Genomic DNA, 17,083 nt, shown 5'->3' on the forward strand with positions numbered 1-17,083 from the left:
AATGCTATATCCATGTCATTATATAATGGAAGTGGTACTAAGATCTTAGTAAATACTTGGGTAATGAATGAACTAACAGTGTTACATGAAAAAAAAAGGAAGTTGTAGAACCATACATATGGAATGGTCCTTTTCTTTTTTTAATTTATTTATTTTTTAGAGAGGGTAAGGGAGGGAGAAAGAGAGGAAGAGAAACATCAACCCATTGCCTCTCGCACCCCCAAATGGGGACCTGGCCCGAAACTGAGGGATGTGCCCTGAATGAGAATCAAACCTGCGACCTTTCTGTTCAACCTTTCAGTTTGCAGGTCAGTGCTCAATCCACTAAACAGGGAGTCCCCCACTCCCGGGGCCTCGGACCCGTACCTGTCTGTGGCCTGTTACGAACGCGGCTGCGAGGGAAGCCCTCTCGGGCTCCGCCTTCTGTCTAGCCCTCCCCGCACCCCCGAATTGGTCCACAGCCGGAGGTGAGCGGTGGCGTGCAAGTACAGTTCGCCTGAGCTCCGCCTCCTGACTGCCCCCACTACCCCAGCCTGAGCTCCGCCTCCTTTTATCCCCCTCCTCTACCCCCAACACCATTTCTGGAAAACCCAGTCCCTGGTGCCAAAAAGGTCGTGAACCGCTACACTAAACCACACCACCCAGGCCACAGAATGGTTCTACTTTGAACAACCAAAAAGCTAAACAATGTGCAACCCTATAGATTTTTACATTTATAGAAAAATTGTGGATGAGTATATACTGAAGGTGACAAGGATTAAATCTGGGGAGAACTAGAATTTGCAGGCCAAATGTATTTTTTACTTTATATAGTTTTGTACTCTTTGAAATAATTTTTAAACTTTTGTAATAAAAAACTTTTTTAAAAAATACGACAATATGTAGTAGCTTCTAAATGGCAAGTGAATGAATAGTAGAGATAATGATGGACTGTAGAAATACAGAGAGGGATAACAATTGGCTGGCATGATAAAAAAAAGGCTTTCCTGGATAAAATACGGTATGAAAGATGTTTCGAGGTTCAAGTACTCCAAGCAGAAAAGCCAAGGCAGAACGCCTGTTGCCTTCGGAGGGCAGCAAGGTGATCGGTTTCCATTATCGCAGGACATTTGGTAATGAGACGCCAGCCTGGGTTTGTGAGCGTCCGGGATAGACGCTGAGGATGCAGTGTTTTAAGATTAAGCTTGCAGTAGTGCCGCAGTATGAAATTAGGTAAGGGTTAGAACCTGAAGTGCGCGTGCCCACTAGGGGGTGCTGTTTTAAAACAGAGGCACACTTGGATTTTAGTGAAAAGAATGTACAGTATAGCAGGCACAGCATCAGACAAAAGAGGGTGTTCCGACAGTTGGACAAATTAGGAAAATAAAAAGATGCGTAAATGTTAACTCTCTTCTTATTACCTCTCGCTCCCCAAGTGGGTACCCCACACAGAAAAACTAAAACAGTACAATACGTGTGCCTATAACGTGTACCAGTCGGGCTCCATTAAAGCGACTACTATTCCCAGGATCCCTCGCGAGGCCCTCTTTCCGGGTGCAAGTGTGTGTGTGGGAAAAGCGGGTCTTGCCGCACGACCTTCTGGAATTCGTAGTCTTGCAGTCTCTTCTGGGAGTTGTAGTTCTCTTCTCATAACCGGCTGGGCGAGGCAGGCGACTTGGAGGCGGTGCCGGCTATCAGAGCTGCGCTGGGTGTTCAGGGGCCAAGATGGCGGCGCGCCGGGGACGGAGAGACCGAGTCGCGCCGCCTCCGAGTGGGGGCCCTGGCCCCGACCCTGGCGGTGGAGTCCGCGGCAGCAGGAGGGGGAGTCGGAGCCAAGCGCCGTATGGGACTGTGGGCACTGTGAGCGGCGGGGAGCAGGTGAGAGGCTGGCTGGCGGCCCGCGGCTGGCAGCAAAGCGGCGTGTGCCGGGCGGTGACACGTGGACGCCACAGGGAAGGGAGGAAGCGCTCCAGGGTCTACGCCGGGTGGCTGTGGGAGACAGGTTGGGCCGAGTGGGTTGGGCCCTTTGCTGGTGGGACGCAGGCAGAGGCAAGGTCCCTATGGCCATCCCTGTGGAACGGCGAAGGGGCACAGCCTGGTGTTGGAAACGTGGCCCGTGATTGGGGGGTTCGGGATTCGGACTTGGAGCCCAGAGCTAAGACCTCCTTCTAAGGATGCAGAGTGGGGGTTGCCCCTATCCCCGCGCCGCAGTGCCTTTTCAGAGCCACGTGGTGTGGGGGAAGCGATTTTCTCTGGAGAACTTGTATGCTTACCCTCCCCCTCCAGAGGGCCCCGGCACGCACGTGGATTTGGTTCAGGGTTGGGGGGGCCGCGGGTCCACGTTGGGGCGGGGAGGGGATGTCCACGTGGCTCCCGCCTCAGGCTGCCCGGCATCTCGTATCGGCGCTGGAGCCGCACTGCCGGGAACTGGGTGTGTCTCAGCGGGTCCCGCCATCTCCGGCGGGGCTGGGGGCCGCTGGCCGGGAAGGAAGGTAGGGGCTGCTAGAGTCAACTTTGCCGGGAGCCTTGGGTTTTGTTTTGTTTTGTTTTGTTTTGTTTTGTTTTTACATATGTTTTGGTCCGCGGCGCCTCTAAGACAGTGGATGGTGAAGGACTTTCCAGATGTGTGGGGAGCCTTTTTCCCTGCGGATGGCGGGGTGTGCTGGGATGGATAGAGGGCTGAGGTTGAAGGGCTGTGGAGTAAGCTTGTGGCAGCTTCTGCCTGACTAGCTTGGGCTAGGTTGTGAGTCACGGGCACTGGCGTTTTGATTGCCTGCAATCTTGCCTGGTTCTTGATTCACGGGGAATGGAGAGTGTCAGAGTACATGGGGCAAGCTTAAGGAAGGGAGAGAATTCTCTCAACTTCTCTCACTTTTTCTTTCAGCATCTCTTTTGAGAAGGCAGCAAAGCCTTGCTTCTGTGAACTGATACACCTTGGGGTGGTCATTGTGTGAGGTTGTCTGGAATTTTTGCTGGGGATGGGAAAAGTTGGAGGCAATTTGAGAACAACTCTAGGTGGTCATCCTATCAAGCTTTCTCATTGGATGGGGGAATTCTTTCTGTTAGAATCTTTTTTTCTTGGCCTTCAGTTCTCCATACTTCAAAAGTTATGTTCTTGCTTTTCAGCAGAGGGCTTCTTAAAATTTCCCACCCAGAGTGGAGGTTAGCAGGACTTGATTTGGATTCTTAATTAAGCCAAGTCCTTGAAAGCTTTTTTGTTGTTGTTCTACAGGTGGGCCTTGGGCTGCAGGCTGCCAGGTAATGTCACTTCCAGTAGACCAATCCAGGCCCTTGCCCAGGGGAGAATGGCTTCTGGGTCCATAACTTGGGAGCTGCCACCCCCTCTTCCTTCCTTTTCTCAGAGGTCACATCTTGTGGGACTGGTGCTGCCTATCCTTTATGGGAGAGGCAGGAAGAATTCTTGATCTAGTGTAATGCAAGTTGGGTGGTCATTTGGGGTTGGAGAGGGTCTCATGGGGAGATTGTCCTGTTCCACCCCCCTCCCCAGGAACCATTTGTAGAAGCTAGTCAACCAGCTATTTATTTATTGAGATAGCATTATGGGTGGACACAGGGAATACTGTGGTAAACGATTCATTGTCCCTGTCCTATAGGATTTTATTTTATCTTCACCCAAGGATATTTTTTCATTGCTTTTTTAGTGAAAGAGGAAGGGGGGCGGGGAGAAAGACATGTGCACGCACACACACAAACCCCCCTCCCCCCCCCAATTGGTTACCTTGTATTGCCCGGACAGGGGATTGAATCAACAACCCCGGCAAGTGCTCCAACCAGGAATTGAACTCACGACCTTTTGGTGTACTGGAGGACACTCCAACCAACTGAGCCACACCAGCCAGGGTAGATCTTATGTTTTTATCAGGCTAGACAGACTGCGTGGAAAGTACATATTTGAGGTTATATAATGAGCATTAGTAATCTATTTTGCAGGTTCTGGGACAGGACATTTTAAGCTGAGACTCAAAGGCTGTGTGTAGGTGGGGGACATGTTCATCAGAGGGAATAGTATATGAAGGTCTTGAGGTGGGAGAGAACATGACTTATTGGAGAAACAGAGACTTATATGGCTGGCGTGTAGAGAGACCGGCAGCGTGGTGAGAGAGGGCACATGGGAGCAGAAGAGTCTGTTGGGGAAGACCAAGACTCCTATAAGGAGTTTAAACCTAATGCTTAAAAGTTTGTAGTTGGTTTTGAACCATGCAGGGACAAGACTGGATGTGTGCTTACATTTAGCCTGGGCTTAGCCCCTAGATGATCTTGGTACTCGGGGAGCTCTCCTATTTGGGGATTGAATGATGGGTGAGGTCAGGTGAAGAGGGGTTATCTCCAACTGGGGCTCTAGTATTTGTCTGTTGGAGGTGGCGATGAGTGGTTTGTAGAGCTGGTCATTGACTTGAGGTTCTGGGCCAGGTAAGTGGCAGGGCAAGTTGGGATGCAGCCTTCTTGCTCACTTAGGAGTGTTTGCTGAGCCAGGTGCTATTCAGCTGCTGGTTGTAATTATAGGATTGTGAAGGTCTGGGAGGAGCTAGTGCCTAAAACCTGCCACCTTTCACTTCTTCTCTGGGCCTGGCCTCCTAAAGAGTTCCTATCTAGCCTTTCCTCGCCCCGACTATCCTCAGCTTGGTAAGACGGTGGCTATGGGGTGTAGTTACACCTGTTGCTTCCCCCGCCCCCTGCCCTTGGAAGAGGTGCAGAGTTTCCCTTTGCTGCAGAAGGGGAAGGGGGCTGACTTATCCATGTTTATTTCTATTCTCCGGCTTTTGCATCTTATGTTTCCTATAGTGAAGATACCCATGGCTCTGGCCTCTGGCTTCTGGTGTTGCCGGCCCCATTCCAGCCACTTCTGGCCCTGCCCACGCCCACATGCTTGACAGGCCTGGACGGGTGGCTCCCTGCCTAACAAGGCTGAAGACATTGCTGGTTCTCAGGGAAGTGGTGGGGTGGGGCTTTTCCATTTACAGAATCAAGCTTTCTCATCTTTTGCTCTCACCAGGTAGGGGTAGGAAAGAGACTTTTTTCCCTTTGGACTACCGTTGAGTGGTTGGGTGGCACAATGTAGGACCTTCAAAATAAAAGTGTAAAGTAAGTAGCCTGGCCAGCATGGCTCAGTTGGTTGGAGTGTCATCCTGTACACCAAAAAGGTTGGGGGTTTGATTCCCAGTCAGGGCACATACCTAGGTTGCAGGTTCAGTCACTGATCGGGCATGTATTAGAGGCAACCAGTCAATGTTTCTCTCTCCCATCAGTCTTTCTCTTTCTCTCCCCCTTCCTCTCTCTCTAAAATCAATAAATATTTTTTAAAAACTTTTAAAAAGAGTGAAGTAAGTGTGAATATCCACTGTGTATAAGATACTGTGCTAGACATCATGGATGACCAGGAAGTGTATGGACAGTTTAAACCCTTCTAAGAGCCAAGAAGAATATAAAAGCTAATAGGATATGAAGGGTTGTTTTATTTGCCCCCAAAGAACTTGGAATCTTGGTTTAATAATGTTGCAAGAAATGTCATGAGCTGGGACAGGGACAGGATGTAATTGCCAGAAAAGTGTGTAGTACAGAAATATGTGTAAATTCAGAGAGAGCATCTTGAGTTGGGGCCCCCTGAGGAGTCTTCTTGAAGGTAGGATTGGATCTAAGCAGGCAAGGGAAGTCTAAGAGGGATTTGAGGGAGGTAAGGTAGTGGTAGCTGAAATTGCCTGCTTGCTAATCTCTTCTCTTTCAGTGTGCCCTTCAGACTGTCTGCCTTCACACTTTCGGGAGACATCTCTTCTGAACAATCTTGATGTTTTGAATCCCCAGTTTAATAATCTCTTGTGGCTCCATCTGTTTCTGGATGTAGTCCAAATATTTCTTTTGCGCAGAAGGTCCTTGAACACTGACATCTTGGTTGGCAAGCCTTTGGTTCATGAGTTTTACTTCTGTCTGCCCAGCAAGTCTGGAGATTTGGCTGTGATGGGGCTCCTGCTGAGTCTGGGGCCATTGGTGGAGGGCTGGCCACATAGTTCACAGAGCATGTCAGTTAGCTGCCCCAGAGGGCCCGTATCCTGCAGCCTTCACAATGCTCTTCTGCCCTTCCCCCCTTTGCCCCAGGTGCTGCTGCATGAAGAGGTGGATGATTCTGGCTTTGTCAGTCTGTCTCGGCTGGGCCCCTGTCTGAAGGACAAGGACCTGGAGATGGAGGAGCTGATGCTGCAGGATGAGACACTTTTGGGGACCATGCAGAGCTACATGGATGCCTCCCTCATCTCTCTCATTGAGGATTTTGGGAGTCTTGGAGAGGTGAGCTAGAGCTGGGCTTGGAAGTCTTCACACAGAAGCTTTGCATGGGAGGTTATGACTCAGTGGCTCTCATCTCTCAGACCCTTTGGCTTCTGAATACCCAGCCTGAGTCACTGAAGGGTATTTTTTGCCTCTAAGTGAGAGTTGGCCTGTAGGCTGTCAAGAGTATATCTCATCTAAGGAAGACCTAGCAGGCTTGAACTGTAATCTAAGACCTTTTCTCCTGTCTGGACACCTGACTTACATGTCCACAGGGTTCTGATCCCTGTTTTGAGCCCAGTTCCAGCCTAGTCAAGGGTTGTCTCCTGAGCATCCCATTTTTTAAGTTGAGGATGGAAGGAGTTTTTAAAACATAAGTTTAAGACTCAACCTGGACAGATTTCTGTTAATATTAGAGAGGTGATGGATGATAGTAAGTGAGATTGGAATTCATGCCCCCGGTCCTCAAGTTTGTCCCTGGCAAACTGAGCTAAACTGGGAGACTGATTCTGTTGGCATCTAGCTCTTGGTAGCTCGGTAGGTCTTTTGGGATGTTGGTGTGGGAACTTCCTATTGTCTTTCTGGAGCAGAGCAGGTTATCGCTGGAGGACCAGAATGAAGTGTCACTGCTCACAGCTCTGACGGAGATCTTGGACAATGCAGATTCCGAGAACCTGTCTCCATTTGACAGCATTCCTGACTCCGAGCTGCTTGTGTCACCTCGGGAGGGCTCCTCTGTGAGTGTGAGACCAGGAGAAGGGGTTGTATGGTCGGTGCAAAGGTTAAAACCACGTCTGTGGACCTACTCACATAGTTCTGAAGCACAGACTCATTTGGTCTTTTTCTTCCTCTTAGCTGCACAAGCTGCTAACCCTCTCTCGGACACCCTCAGAACGTGACCTCATCACCCCAGTTGACCCGCTGGGGCCCAACACAGGCAGTAGTAGAGTGAGTGCGGTAAGCCTGACCTAGGGAGCCTCAGAGAATCCCAGGGGGGAGGAGTATGTGGGGACAGCTCTGGAAAAATATATTCCTGGAGAAAATGCATTCTGTGATTTCTCTCTTGTAGGTTGAGATGTCTCTCACAGATTCCCCTTGGGACTTCTCCCCACCCTCCTTCTTAGAGACCTCCTCCCCCAAACTTCCTAGCTGGAGACCTCCAAGATCCAGACCCCGCAGGAGCCAGTCTCCTTCTCCCCAGCAGCGTAGTGATGGGGAAGAAGAGGAGGAGGTGGCCAGCTTCAGTGGCCAGATGCTTGCCGGGGAGCATGACAACTCCATGAGCAGCATCCCAGATTTTCCCATGCACCTCGCCTGCCCCGAGGAGGAAGATAAAACAGTAGCAGCGGAGATGGCAGTGCAGGCATCTGGTGACAAGAGCATCTCTTCCCTGAGTGAGCTGGTGCGGGCCATGCACCCATACTGCCTGCCCAACTTCACCCACCTGACATCACTAGAGAATGAACTCCAGGAGCAGACAGATGATTTGACATTGCCTGAGGATTGCGTGGTGCTGGAGATTGTGGGCCAGGCAGCCACAGCTGGCAATGACCTGGAGATCCCAGTTGTGCTGCATCAGATCCCTGCTGGACCCCAGCCTGTTCTCCTGGATGACCAGCTAGAGGCCAGTCCAGCCTTGCAGCTGCTTTTGCCTACACTAGAGGCAGAGACAGAGGCTGCTGTGTCCAAGGAAGCCCTTTGTTCTCAGAAAGAGGGGTTGTCACTGGACTCAGAGGAAAAGTTGGAGTCACCCTTGTTGGAGCCCAGGGAGATCATGGAACCAATGGAACCCAAGGGGCCTAAGAACCCACCAGCCAATGTAGCGCTGAGTTCCCAGAAAGCTCGAAAGGGCAGGAGGAAGAAGAGCAAGGAACAGCCAGCAGCCTGTATGGAAGGCTTTGCCAGGAGGCTGAGGTCATCCTCTTGTGGGCAACTTACTGCGGCTACAGAGGTGATCTCTCAGGCAGGCAATTTGCCTCAGGAGGAACTTCAAAGAGAGGTTGGGCCTCCCCGTGGTAGAGGGAAGCCTCGGGCTTGGGCTCGGGCCTGGGCAGCTTCCTTGGAGAAGCCTTGCTCTGGGAACTTGGAGAGTAGTACTGGACAAGCTAGTCCTGTTAAAGAAGGTCCTCTAGACCTCTGCCCCAACCTGGGTGACACCATCAAAGCCAACCCTGTTCCAGCCCATCTCTCCTTTGTTGACTCTGCTTGTGCCGATCGCATGCCACTTGATTCTGTTGAAGCTGATCCCACTACAGTTAACCCTGTTCTAGCTGACCCTGTACCTGTTGACCCTGCATTGGTTGACCTTGCTTCAGCCAACTCAGAGCTGGTTGACATTCCCCCAGGTGGCCCGGTGTTGACTGAGCCAGTCCTGGCTGGTTTGGTAGCAACTGACCCTGCAGTGGTTGCAGCATCTGTCTCAGATGACCTGCCACCCGTTGATTCTGTCTCAACCAACCTAGCACCAGTTGACTCTGTTCCTGATGACCCGGCTCCAGTTAACCCTGTGCTAGTTAAGTCTAGGCCAACTGATCCCCGACGTGGTGCAGTGTCATCAGCCCAGCGGAGTCCAGCCCCCCAGCTGCTTCTGGAGTCAGAGTCCTTGGACTCCCCAAAGGCCATCCCTGAAGTCAGAGAGGTTGTGGATCCTTTGAAGGTTGAAGGTGGCACCAGTGCCACAACCCAGGAAACTAGACCTCGGCCTCTTAGCCTATCTGAGTACCGGCGACGAAGGCAGCAGCGCCAGGCAGAGGCAGAAGAAAGGAGTTCCCAGCCCCCATCTGGGAAGTGGCCCAGCCTCCCAGAGACCCCCACAGGGCTGGCAGACATCCCCTGTCTTGTCATCCCACCAGCCCCAGCCAAAAAGACAGCTCTGCAGAAAAGCCCTGAGGCTTGCTTAGTGCCTGTGGGTCCCAGCCCTGCTTCTTCTAGTCCTGAGCCACCTGCAAGCAAATCTTCGGCCTCAACTCCCACTGAGCAGGTGCCATCCCAAGAGATGCCACTGCCAGCAAGACTTCCACCTCCTGCTGTGCAGTCCATGCCCCCCACAATGTCCACTGCTCTGCCTTTTCCACCAGGTGGGGTGGGCGTGACCCCCATGCTGCCCCTTCCCGCAAGTGGGCAAGTGGTCCCCAGTCTGCCCCCACCATCCTTTCAGCCTCCTAGTCTTCCAGTGTCTGTGGGGCCAGTGCCATCTGATTCTTATACTCACTATGCCCCCATGTTACCTTGGCCTTGTTATCCCCCAGTGTCTCCGGGCTATCCTTGTCTGCCCCCCCCACCAACAGTGCCCCTAGTGTCTGGTACTCCTGGCGCCTATGCTGTTCCCCCCACTTGCAATGTGCCTTGGGTACCCCCTCCTGCCCCAGTCCCACCTTACAGCTCTAGCTGTACTTATGGGCCCTTGGGATGGGGTGCAGGGCTGCAACATCCTCCATTCTGGCCTACTGTGCCCCCACCACCTTTGCCTCTAGCCTCTGTTGGGAGAGCTGTTCCCCAATCCAAAGTGGAGCCCATTGTCACCCCAGCTGGTCCTCCAGAAAGTGTACTTCCTGTGCCTATGGCTCCTCCTCTCAGCCTTGGGTCAGCTGGCCAGGGAGCTCCACAGATAGAGTCCACCAAAGTGGAGGTCAAGCCAGCACCTCTATCTCCCCATCTGAAACAAAAGGTGTCCTCCCCAGTGCAAAACTCACAGAATAAGTCTTCACCATGCCTGTCTCCTGAGAGCGTGACTATTGAGGAGACTGCATCAGACATGCTAAAGCTTGAGACCCAGGAGACACTGTCCAGGGAGAAGACCCCCTCTCCTGCTGCCAAGGCTGTTCCCACACCCACACCCAGGCAGAACACTGTCACCAAGTTGCCTGCTGTCCACCCAGCTCGTCTAAGGAAACTGTCCTTCCTGCCAACGCCACGTACCCAGGGTCCTGAGGATGTGGTTCAGGCTTTCATCAGTGAGATTGGTGAGTGCCACACAGTTCAGTTAGTGTGGAGAAGAGCATGGCAGTTGGGTGGGGAATGTCCTCCATAGATCAGAATAAGGCACCTGGATGGACTGGCCTTTGGATTTCTCTGGAGGGTTCTTGAGAGGTGGAGCTCTGGGTTTGTTTAATTCTTTCCTGCTTTGCATTGCTGTCTTGATTTACATAGTACAGTGAGCTGGGTGGGGGGCGGGGCATAAAGGGAGAAGTGAGGTGATTGGGGACTTCCTGGGACCTGTGTACTCAGTTGATAGGAGTTGGTTTCCAGTCCTGTGTTGTGTGATTCTGCAGGAATTGAGGCATCGGACCTGTCCAGTCTGCTGGAGCAGTTTGAGAAATCAGAAGGTGAGGGAACCTGGGTAGCTTTGCTTCAATCTCTTTTGTTGATATTTCCTTTTGGCCCAGTTTATAATCACTTTCACTGGTGGAGGGACAGTCTTAGCTACTAGAGCAGTTTAAGCCGGGGAGAGGGTGCAGCTGGCACTTAATACAAAGAATAAACCAATGAGGAAGTCTGTGTGGGTTGGATTGTTTGGGGACATTTTTCTAGAGGGAAGTAGCTATCAAGCTAGGCTTTGAAAGATAGGATTTCATAGAATGCATGGTGAGTAAAGGTAGAGGTATAGTAATGATTAAATATGGTGTATTTAGAAGGCAATGGATAGCTTAGCTTTTTCAGTGCAAGGCATGGTTCTCAGTGCAATGGAGGACACTGTATCCTGTCTCAAGGAGCTTATGGTCTAATTGGGGAGAGAAATAAGCAGAAATGACTCCTGAATTAGAATGGACATCTATAATTCAGACAAAATATAAGTGTAGAATAAGAATAGGCTGTAAGACTTAAAAAATTAGGCCGGTCATACAGACCCTTGAGTTAGGCTTAGAAGTTTGGACTCTCTCTCGGAGTTACTGGGGAATGTGGATGTTTCTGAGCAGAGAAAAGACATTAAAAATAGTACCTGGGTCTGGAAGAGAAGGGATCTTTCTGGGGAGAGCCCAGTGGAATATGTAGGCAAAGTGGGTTTTCCTCCTTTGGGTCTCAAAGCCAGCCCTCCTACACCTCCTCAAATTGGAACATCTAGTTGGGCTTTTAACCAGTATGGTTTCTTTGCAGCCAAAAAGGAGTGTCCTCCCCCGGCTCCTGCTGACAGCTTGGCTGTAGGAAACTCAGGGTAAGTATGAGGACATGTGAGCGAGAGTTACCCTACAGCTGTTGGTCAGCAGCCAGCTGGCGTTCCAGGACCATCCACTGGATGCTTCTGTTGCAGGAATGTTTCATCAGCTCCAGAGTCTTTCCCTGTTTCCCCATCCCCATGCTCAGCCCATCACTACTGGGCATTGTATTGGGTGGAGCGGTAGGAGGATGTGTACCAGCATTTGGCTCATTCCACTCTGGGGTTCCAGATGTCCTGGGAGTACCTTTTGTCTTCTGGAAAGTCAAAAATCCCTTCTGGGATTTTTCTTTCATTTAAGGAAATGTTTTTTAAAATCTACTTACTTTTAGAGAGAGGGGAAGGAAGGGAGAAAGGGAGAGAAACATCAGTGCAAGAGAGAGACATCAATTAGTTGCGTCTCATGTGCCCCCAACTGGGGACCTGGCCTGCAACCCAGGCACGTGCCCTGACTGGGAATCAAACTGGCAACCCTTCAATTTGGAGGCCAGCGCTCAATCCACCAAGCCACAGCAGCCAGGGCTCATTGAACAAATTTTAAACTTGCTCAACACTGGTGATAGTTTAAGATAAGTGAGGGAAGATGTTCATGGCTATTGTTTTCCTGACTCCGTGGAGGACACAGACACCCTGGACCTCCTTATTCCCCAGTCTCCCAGTACTGAGAGGCCTTTTTTCATTTTTCTTGTTCATTGTAGCCCCTCCTGTTCTGCCAAGCACATTCCTCTCCACATTGATTTTTTAGGTTGGTTTGAGCTGGTCAGGTAAGGCCCCTGGCTTGAAGGAGGCCTGCCTCCTGGCATTGGGCAGAGCTGAGCTGAGCTAAGTCCCAGCCTACAGTTTAGTCACCAAGACCCCTTTTGTGCTGGAGAAGAGTGAGTGATAGGGTCAGGTTATGCATCCCATTCTTCTCTGCACACACCCGTTTCCTGTTGCTTTGTGAGTAAAGCAGATGTACAAGATGTCAAGGAGGCAATGAACCAGGCTTTCCCTTTTCCCCCCTGCCAGCAGCGTTGACCCTCCCCAGGAGAAGCGGCCCCTAGACCGGTTACAAGCCCCAGAATTGGCCAACGTGGCAGGTGGGTTCAGGGTGGGGAACTCTGCCTTTGATTAGCTTATACAGCAAATGTTTGTAGAACCTGTTCTGTACCAAGTGTGGGTAGGTGTTGGGGATACAGAGATCTGGTCCTCATCCTTGAGGTTCTCACAGTCCAGGGGTAAGTGTGCAAAATGAGTATGTTGGGTATCAGAGGTTGTATGTTGTTGAAGCCTGCATGGGTTATAGTGGAGTCTGAAGGGGGACAGCCAGGGAAGGGTTGTATGGAAGGTAAATCCCAAAGCAGGCTTGAGAGAATCACTGATACCCGTCAGGTAGGTTTAGGGAACAGAGCATTCTAGGTAGATGGAGCATCTTGGATGAACTGAAGAAATAAAATTAGCCTGGTATGTTTCAGGGAGTTGCAAGTAGTTTAGTTTGGCTATATACGTGTAGTGGCTGATGAGGGTTGGGGGGCAGAGCTAAAGGAAGACACAGAGCTGGAGTGGTAAGTAGGAAGTCAGGTTATGGAAACTTTGTAATGGTAAACTATTCGGACTTTATCCTGTGCATTGAAGAAGCAATTGAGAAAGCTTTACCAAATTGGTTTTTGGGTGCTCCTCCAGCAGGAATGTAGAAGACAAGTGGACAGGGACGAAACCCAAGGAAGGGGATCATCAGAACATGATTATGAGTCCAGGCAAGATGCAGCCAGAAGTCAGACAGTGCTGCAGTAGGGTAGAGGGGTCTAGGGATGGAGAGGTAGATCAGGCTGTACCTGGTCACTAGTTAGGTTTGAGCAGTGAATGGTTGAGGGGTTCAGGAAGACCCTGGCTGGCTGGGTTTCTATTGCTTGTCCCCAACATGGGGAACTTGCGGGGAGAAGTAGTGGCAACAGTTGGCGAGGTTGGGCTCTGGACAGTCAGTGTATTTTGTGAGATGAGGTGGGGTTCTCTGGAGCCTATATACACAGTGTTTGGAAGTGTAGAATCGGATCTCATCCTGCTATCTCCATCCTCCCTTCCCCTCACAGGGCTCACCCCTCCAGCTACCCCTCCCCACCAGTTATGGAAGCCCTTGGCTGCTGTTTCCCTGCTGGCCAAAGTCAAATCTCCTAAGTCCACCGCCCAGGAGGGAACCCTGAAGCCTGAAGGAGTTACAGAGGCCAAACATCCAGCTGCAGCCAGCCTCCAAGAAGGGGTCCATGGCCCTAGTCCAGTCCATGTGGGCTCTGGGGATCATGACTATTGTGTCCGGAGCAGGACCCCCCCAAAAAAGACGCCTGCCCTAGTCTTTCCAGAGGCAGGCTCCCGATGGAACGTCAAACGCCATCAGGATATCACCATCAAACCTGTTTTGTCCCTGGGCCCAGCTGCCCCCCAGCCCCCAGGCCCAGCTGCCTCCCAGGACCCACTTGATCACAGGACTAGCAACAAGCAGGCAGATCCCCCAGCCCCTTGCCTTGCTCCACCTGCCTTGCTGTCCCCTGAGGCGTCACCCTGCCGGAATGACATGAACACTAGGACTCCCCCTGAGCCCTCAGTCAAGCAGCGGTCAATGCGTTGTTATCGAAAAGCCTGCAGGTCAGCCAGCCCCCCAGGCCGGGGCTGGCAGGGCCATCGTGGCCGCAGCAGTTCTGTCAGCTCTGGGTCCAACCGGACCAGTGAAGCATCTTCCTCTTCATCCTCATCGTCGTCTTCATCCCGATCCCGGTCCAGGTCCCTCTCCCCCCCACACAAGAGGTGGCGAAGGTGAGCTCTGATGATCTATTAGGTCTTCTCCATTTAGGAAGTTCATGTACTCTCCTCTGGTTTATTTTGAAAGTTTTTTTTATACATTGAGTTTGATACTTTTAGGCCCTTAAGACTCCTATTTCCGTATTTGGCTTTTGTCTTCTCCCGCTTCCCTGGATTATTGAAGGAGGCAAGCTGTGAGAAAATAGCTTCTGTCCTCTGTTGGAAGTTTGGGGTATCCCTGTTGTCTCTGCTTCCTTGAGACCTACCTTGGGGAGGCCATTAGGGTTTGATCTTGACTATGTTGATTTTTTGGAACACTGTTATCAGTCCTCATTTCTGGTATTTTCTTGGTGGGATTGTGGGTTGTTAATGGCAGACAGTCCTTTTAATCTCTTGAGAAAAGAGTCTGGGCGGTTCCTTTGGGTGTCCCTGTGGCCTCATTTATTTCTTGGCAGTACTTTTTTTTTCAGTAACAGACCCAAATCTTTCCCATTTAGATAAGGAGGCCATTATGTCTTGAGTTCATTTATTTTTCTTTCTGATTTGTTAAATATTATCAGGTTTTCATTGCATAATTGAAAATAAATATGACTTACACCAAAACACTAAAACATTCCAGTACACCTAAAGTTTGTGAAGGCTTCAGTTTGGTCATCTGTGAGAAGTTTTTGCAGACCTCTTCAGCTCTCCTTTGCCTTTGGTTCTGAGCCTCCAAACCAGGAGGCAGGGCTGCAGCCAAGGTGAAGTGAGTGGAGTGCACCTGCGCCATTTTCAGCATTCCTACATGCCCCTTTATTTTCCAGGTCCAGTTGCAGTTCTGGACGTTCCCGAAGATGCTCTTCCTCTTCCTCATCTTCCTCATCCTCATCATCTAGTTCCCGAAGCCGGTCCCGGTCCCCATCCCCCCGTCGGAGAAGTGACAGGAGGCGGCGGTGAGCATGTGTTCAGGGAGTCAGTGCATCTGGGGTGCAGGTGCCTCAAGAGTTCTGAGACTTCAGCTAATGTCTTGGGGGGCTGATGACACCTTCTTCTTTTGTCAGGTACAGCTCTTATCGTTCACATGATCATTACCAAAGGCAGAGAGTGCTGCAGAAGGAGCGTGCAATAGTGAGTAGAGGAACAGGTCATGGGAGGAGGGAGCCCGCCCGAGCCATATGCTAATATTGCTGTACATAGCTCTGGCCCTGGCTCATGGTGATGTGAATTTTCCTTGACCCCACATAGGAAGAGAGAAGAGTGGTCTTCATTGGGAAGATACCTGGCCGCATGACTCGGTCAGAGCTAAAACAGAGGTTCTCTGTTTTCGGAGAGATTGAGGAGTGCACCATCCACTTCCGTGTCCAAGGGTAAGCTTGGGCTGTAAGGTCAGGGTGTCTTTTCTGTCCCATTCACGTACCTTGATGCTGCTTTGTCTTTCCTCCTTGCTTTGGTGTGCTGGTTAGTGTAGGACAATTTCAGTTTTTCACTCAGAGTGTTGACTCTTTCGGGAATGAGAAGAATCACCCCAATCCCTCTCTGTACCCTGGGGGGCTGTTTCTTCTCCATGGCATGTGCCCAAATAGCCTCTGCCTCACCCTCCCCATCAGTGACAACTATGGCTTCGTCACTTATCGCTATGCTGAGGAGGCATTTGCCGCCATCGAGAGTGGCCACAAGCTGAGGCAGGCAGATGAGCAGCCCTTTGATCTCTGCTTTGGGGGCCGAAGGCAGTTCTGCAAGAGAAGCTATTCCGATCTTGGTGAGTGGAGGGAGACCCAGAGGCTTTGGTGTACTTGATTTTCCCAGAAGGGTTCCTAGCCTTTTGTGAGTGGGCTAGGCAGACTTGTCTTCATCTGACACACAAAGAACCTAAGGGGTGGGATGACTTAAAATCATTATTTGGATGGGAGGTGGCTGGCCATCTGAGGACCCTTTGGTTGGCAAGTATGGTCAGAGACCTTGATGTTTGTCTCTCTCTACCTTTATAGACTCCAACCGGGAAGACTTTGACCCTGCTCCTGTAAAGAGCAAATTTGATTCTCTTGACTTTGACACATTGTTGAAACAGGCCCAGAAGAACCTCAGGAGGTAACCCTGGGCCCTTCTCCCCCCTCCCCCTTCTTTGGAGGTGTCCAACCATCTCCACCCCCCTCCCCCACTCTAGGGGAGAGAGCTGCTAGTGAGGAGATGACTGTTTTATAAAGAAATGAAAAAAGTGAAATAAAAATCGTTAAATCAGAATTTTTTAAAGGGTATTTTTTTTTTATAACAGGCATTGAAACAAATTAACTTGCATTCCTATATGAGATGGATGAGGCTGAGGGGTTCCCCCAGTGTTTGGATGACCTAAGTCACTATGCAGACTAATAAATATGAACTAGAGAGAACTCCAAGTGCTGTTGTGCTTCTTTATTTCTATGGTGTTAATGCCAGACATACTCAATTTTTCTCTCAACACAATCAGCGTCATGTTTACCTCCACTGAGTTCCTAGGACTCCTCTTTGGTCAGGTACGAAATCCTATCAGGCTCAAAACTTGGCTTGTCAAGTGTGGTGTTAGTGGAATCAGCCATCTAGGGCAGTGTTTCTCAAACTTTAAAAGTGCATTTGAATCACTTGGAGATTTTTTTTTTTTAAAGAATTTCATTTATTTATTTTCAGAGGGGAAGGGAGGGAGGGAAAGAAACATCAATGTGTGATTGCTTCTCATACTGGGGACCTGGCCCACAACCCAGGCATGTGCCCTGCCTGGAATCGAACCAGCAACCCTTTGATTCTCAGGCTGGCTCTCAATTCACTGAGCCTCATCAACCAGGGCACTTGGAGATCTTTTTAAAAAGCAGATTTTGACTTCTGGGATGGGGCCTGAGATTCTAACAAGGGGATGCTTATGTTACTTGTTTTGGGAGGTGTTTTTTTGTT

At 50.5% G+C, this 17,083-nt stretch overlaps 1 protein-coding gene across 4 annotated transcripts; it reads left to right on the forward strand.

Moving 5' to 3' along the window:
• Positions 1–1,652: 1,652 nt before the first annotated feature.
• Positions 1,653–16,537, forward strand: PPRC1 (PPARG related coactivator 1). Of its 4 annotated transcripts, none has more exons than XM_054581409.1 (15): positions 1,653–1,857; positions 6,091–6,279; positions 6,849–6,995; positions 7,114–7,215; positions 7,328–10,220; positions 10,530–10,583; positions 11,353–11,410; positions 12,419–12,489; positions 13,480–14,197; positions 14,986–15,114; positions 15,223–15,289; positions 15,407–15,528; positions 15,769–15,920; positions 16,150–16,249; positions 16,434–16,537. In XM_054581409.1, the coding sequence occupies exons 1-15, from the start codon at positions 1,705–1,707 to the stop codon at positions 16,438–16,440; spliced, it is 4,962 nt and encodes a 1,653-aa protein (XP_054437384.1). In that variant the 5' UTR covers positions 1,653–1,704; the 3' UTR covers positions 16,441–16,537. The 4 variants fall into 4 exon arrangements, with proteins under 4 accessions (XP_054437384.1, XP_054437386.1, XP_054437387.1 ...); XM_054581411.1 differs by having other exon boundaries at positions 12,422–12,489; XM_054581412.1 differs by having other exon boundaries at positions 7,114–7,206.
• The last annotated feature ends 546 nt before the right edge of the window (positions 16,538–17,083 follow it).

This window comes from Pteronotus mesoamericanus, unplaced genomic scaffold (assembly GCF_021234165.1).
Source record: "Pteronotus mesoamericanus isolate MK-2021 breed Mesoamerican mustached bat unplaced genomic scaffold, CSHL_Meso_final contig_657, whole genome shotgun sequence".
Lineage (NCBI taxonomy): Eukaryota > Metazoa > Chordata > Mammalia > Chiroptera > Mormoopidae > Pteronotus > Pteronotus mesoamericanus.

Bases quoted from the DNA above. Each gene is read 5' to 3' on its own strand.
- PPRC1 (XM_054581409.1), top strand. From the start codon at position 1,705: ATGGCGGCGCGCCGGGGACGGAGAGACCGAGTCGCGCCGCCTCCGAGT. The intron at 10,584-11,352 runs GTGAGGGAACCT...GTTTCTTTGCAG, and splicing joins GCAGTTTGAGAAATCAGAAG to CCAAAAAGGAGTGTCCTCCC. The intron at 11,411-12,418 runs GTAAGTATGAGG...CCCCCCTGCCAG, and splicing joins TTGGCTGTAGGAAACTCAGG to CAGCGTTGACCCTCCCCAGG.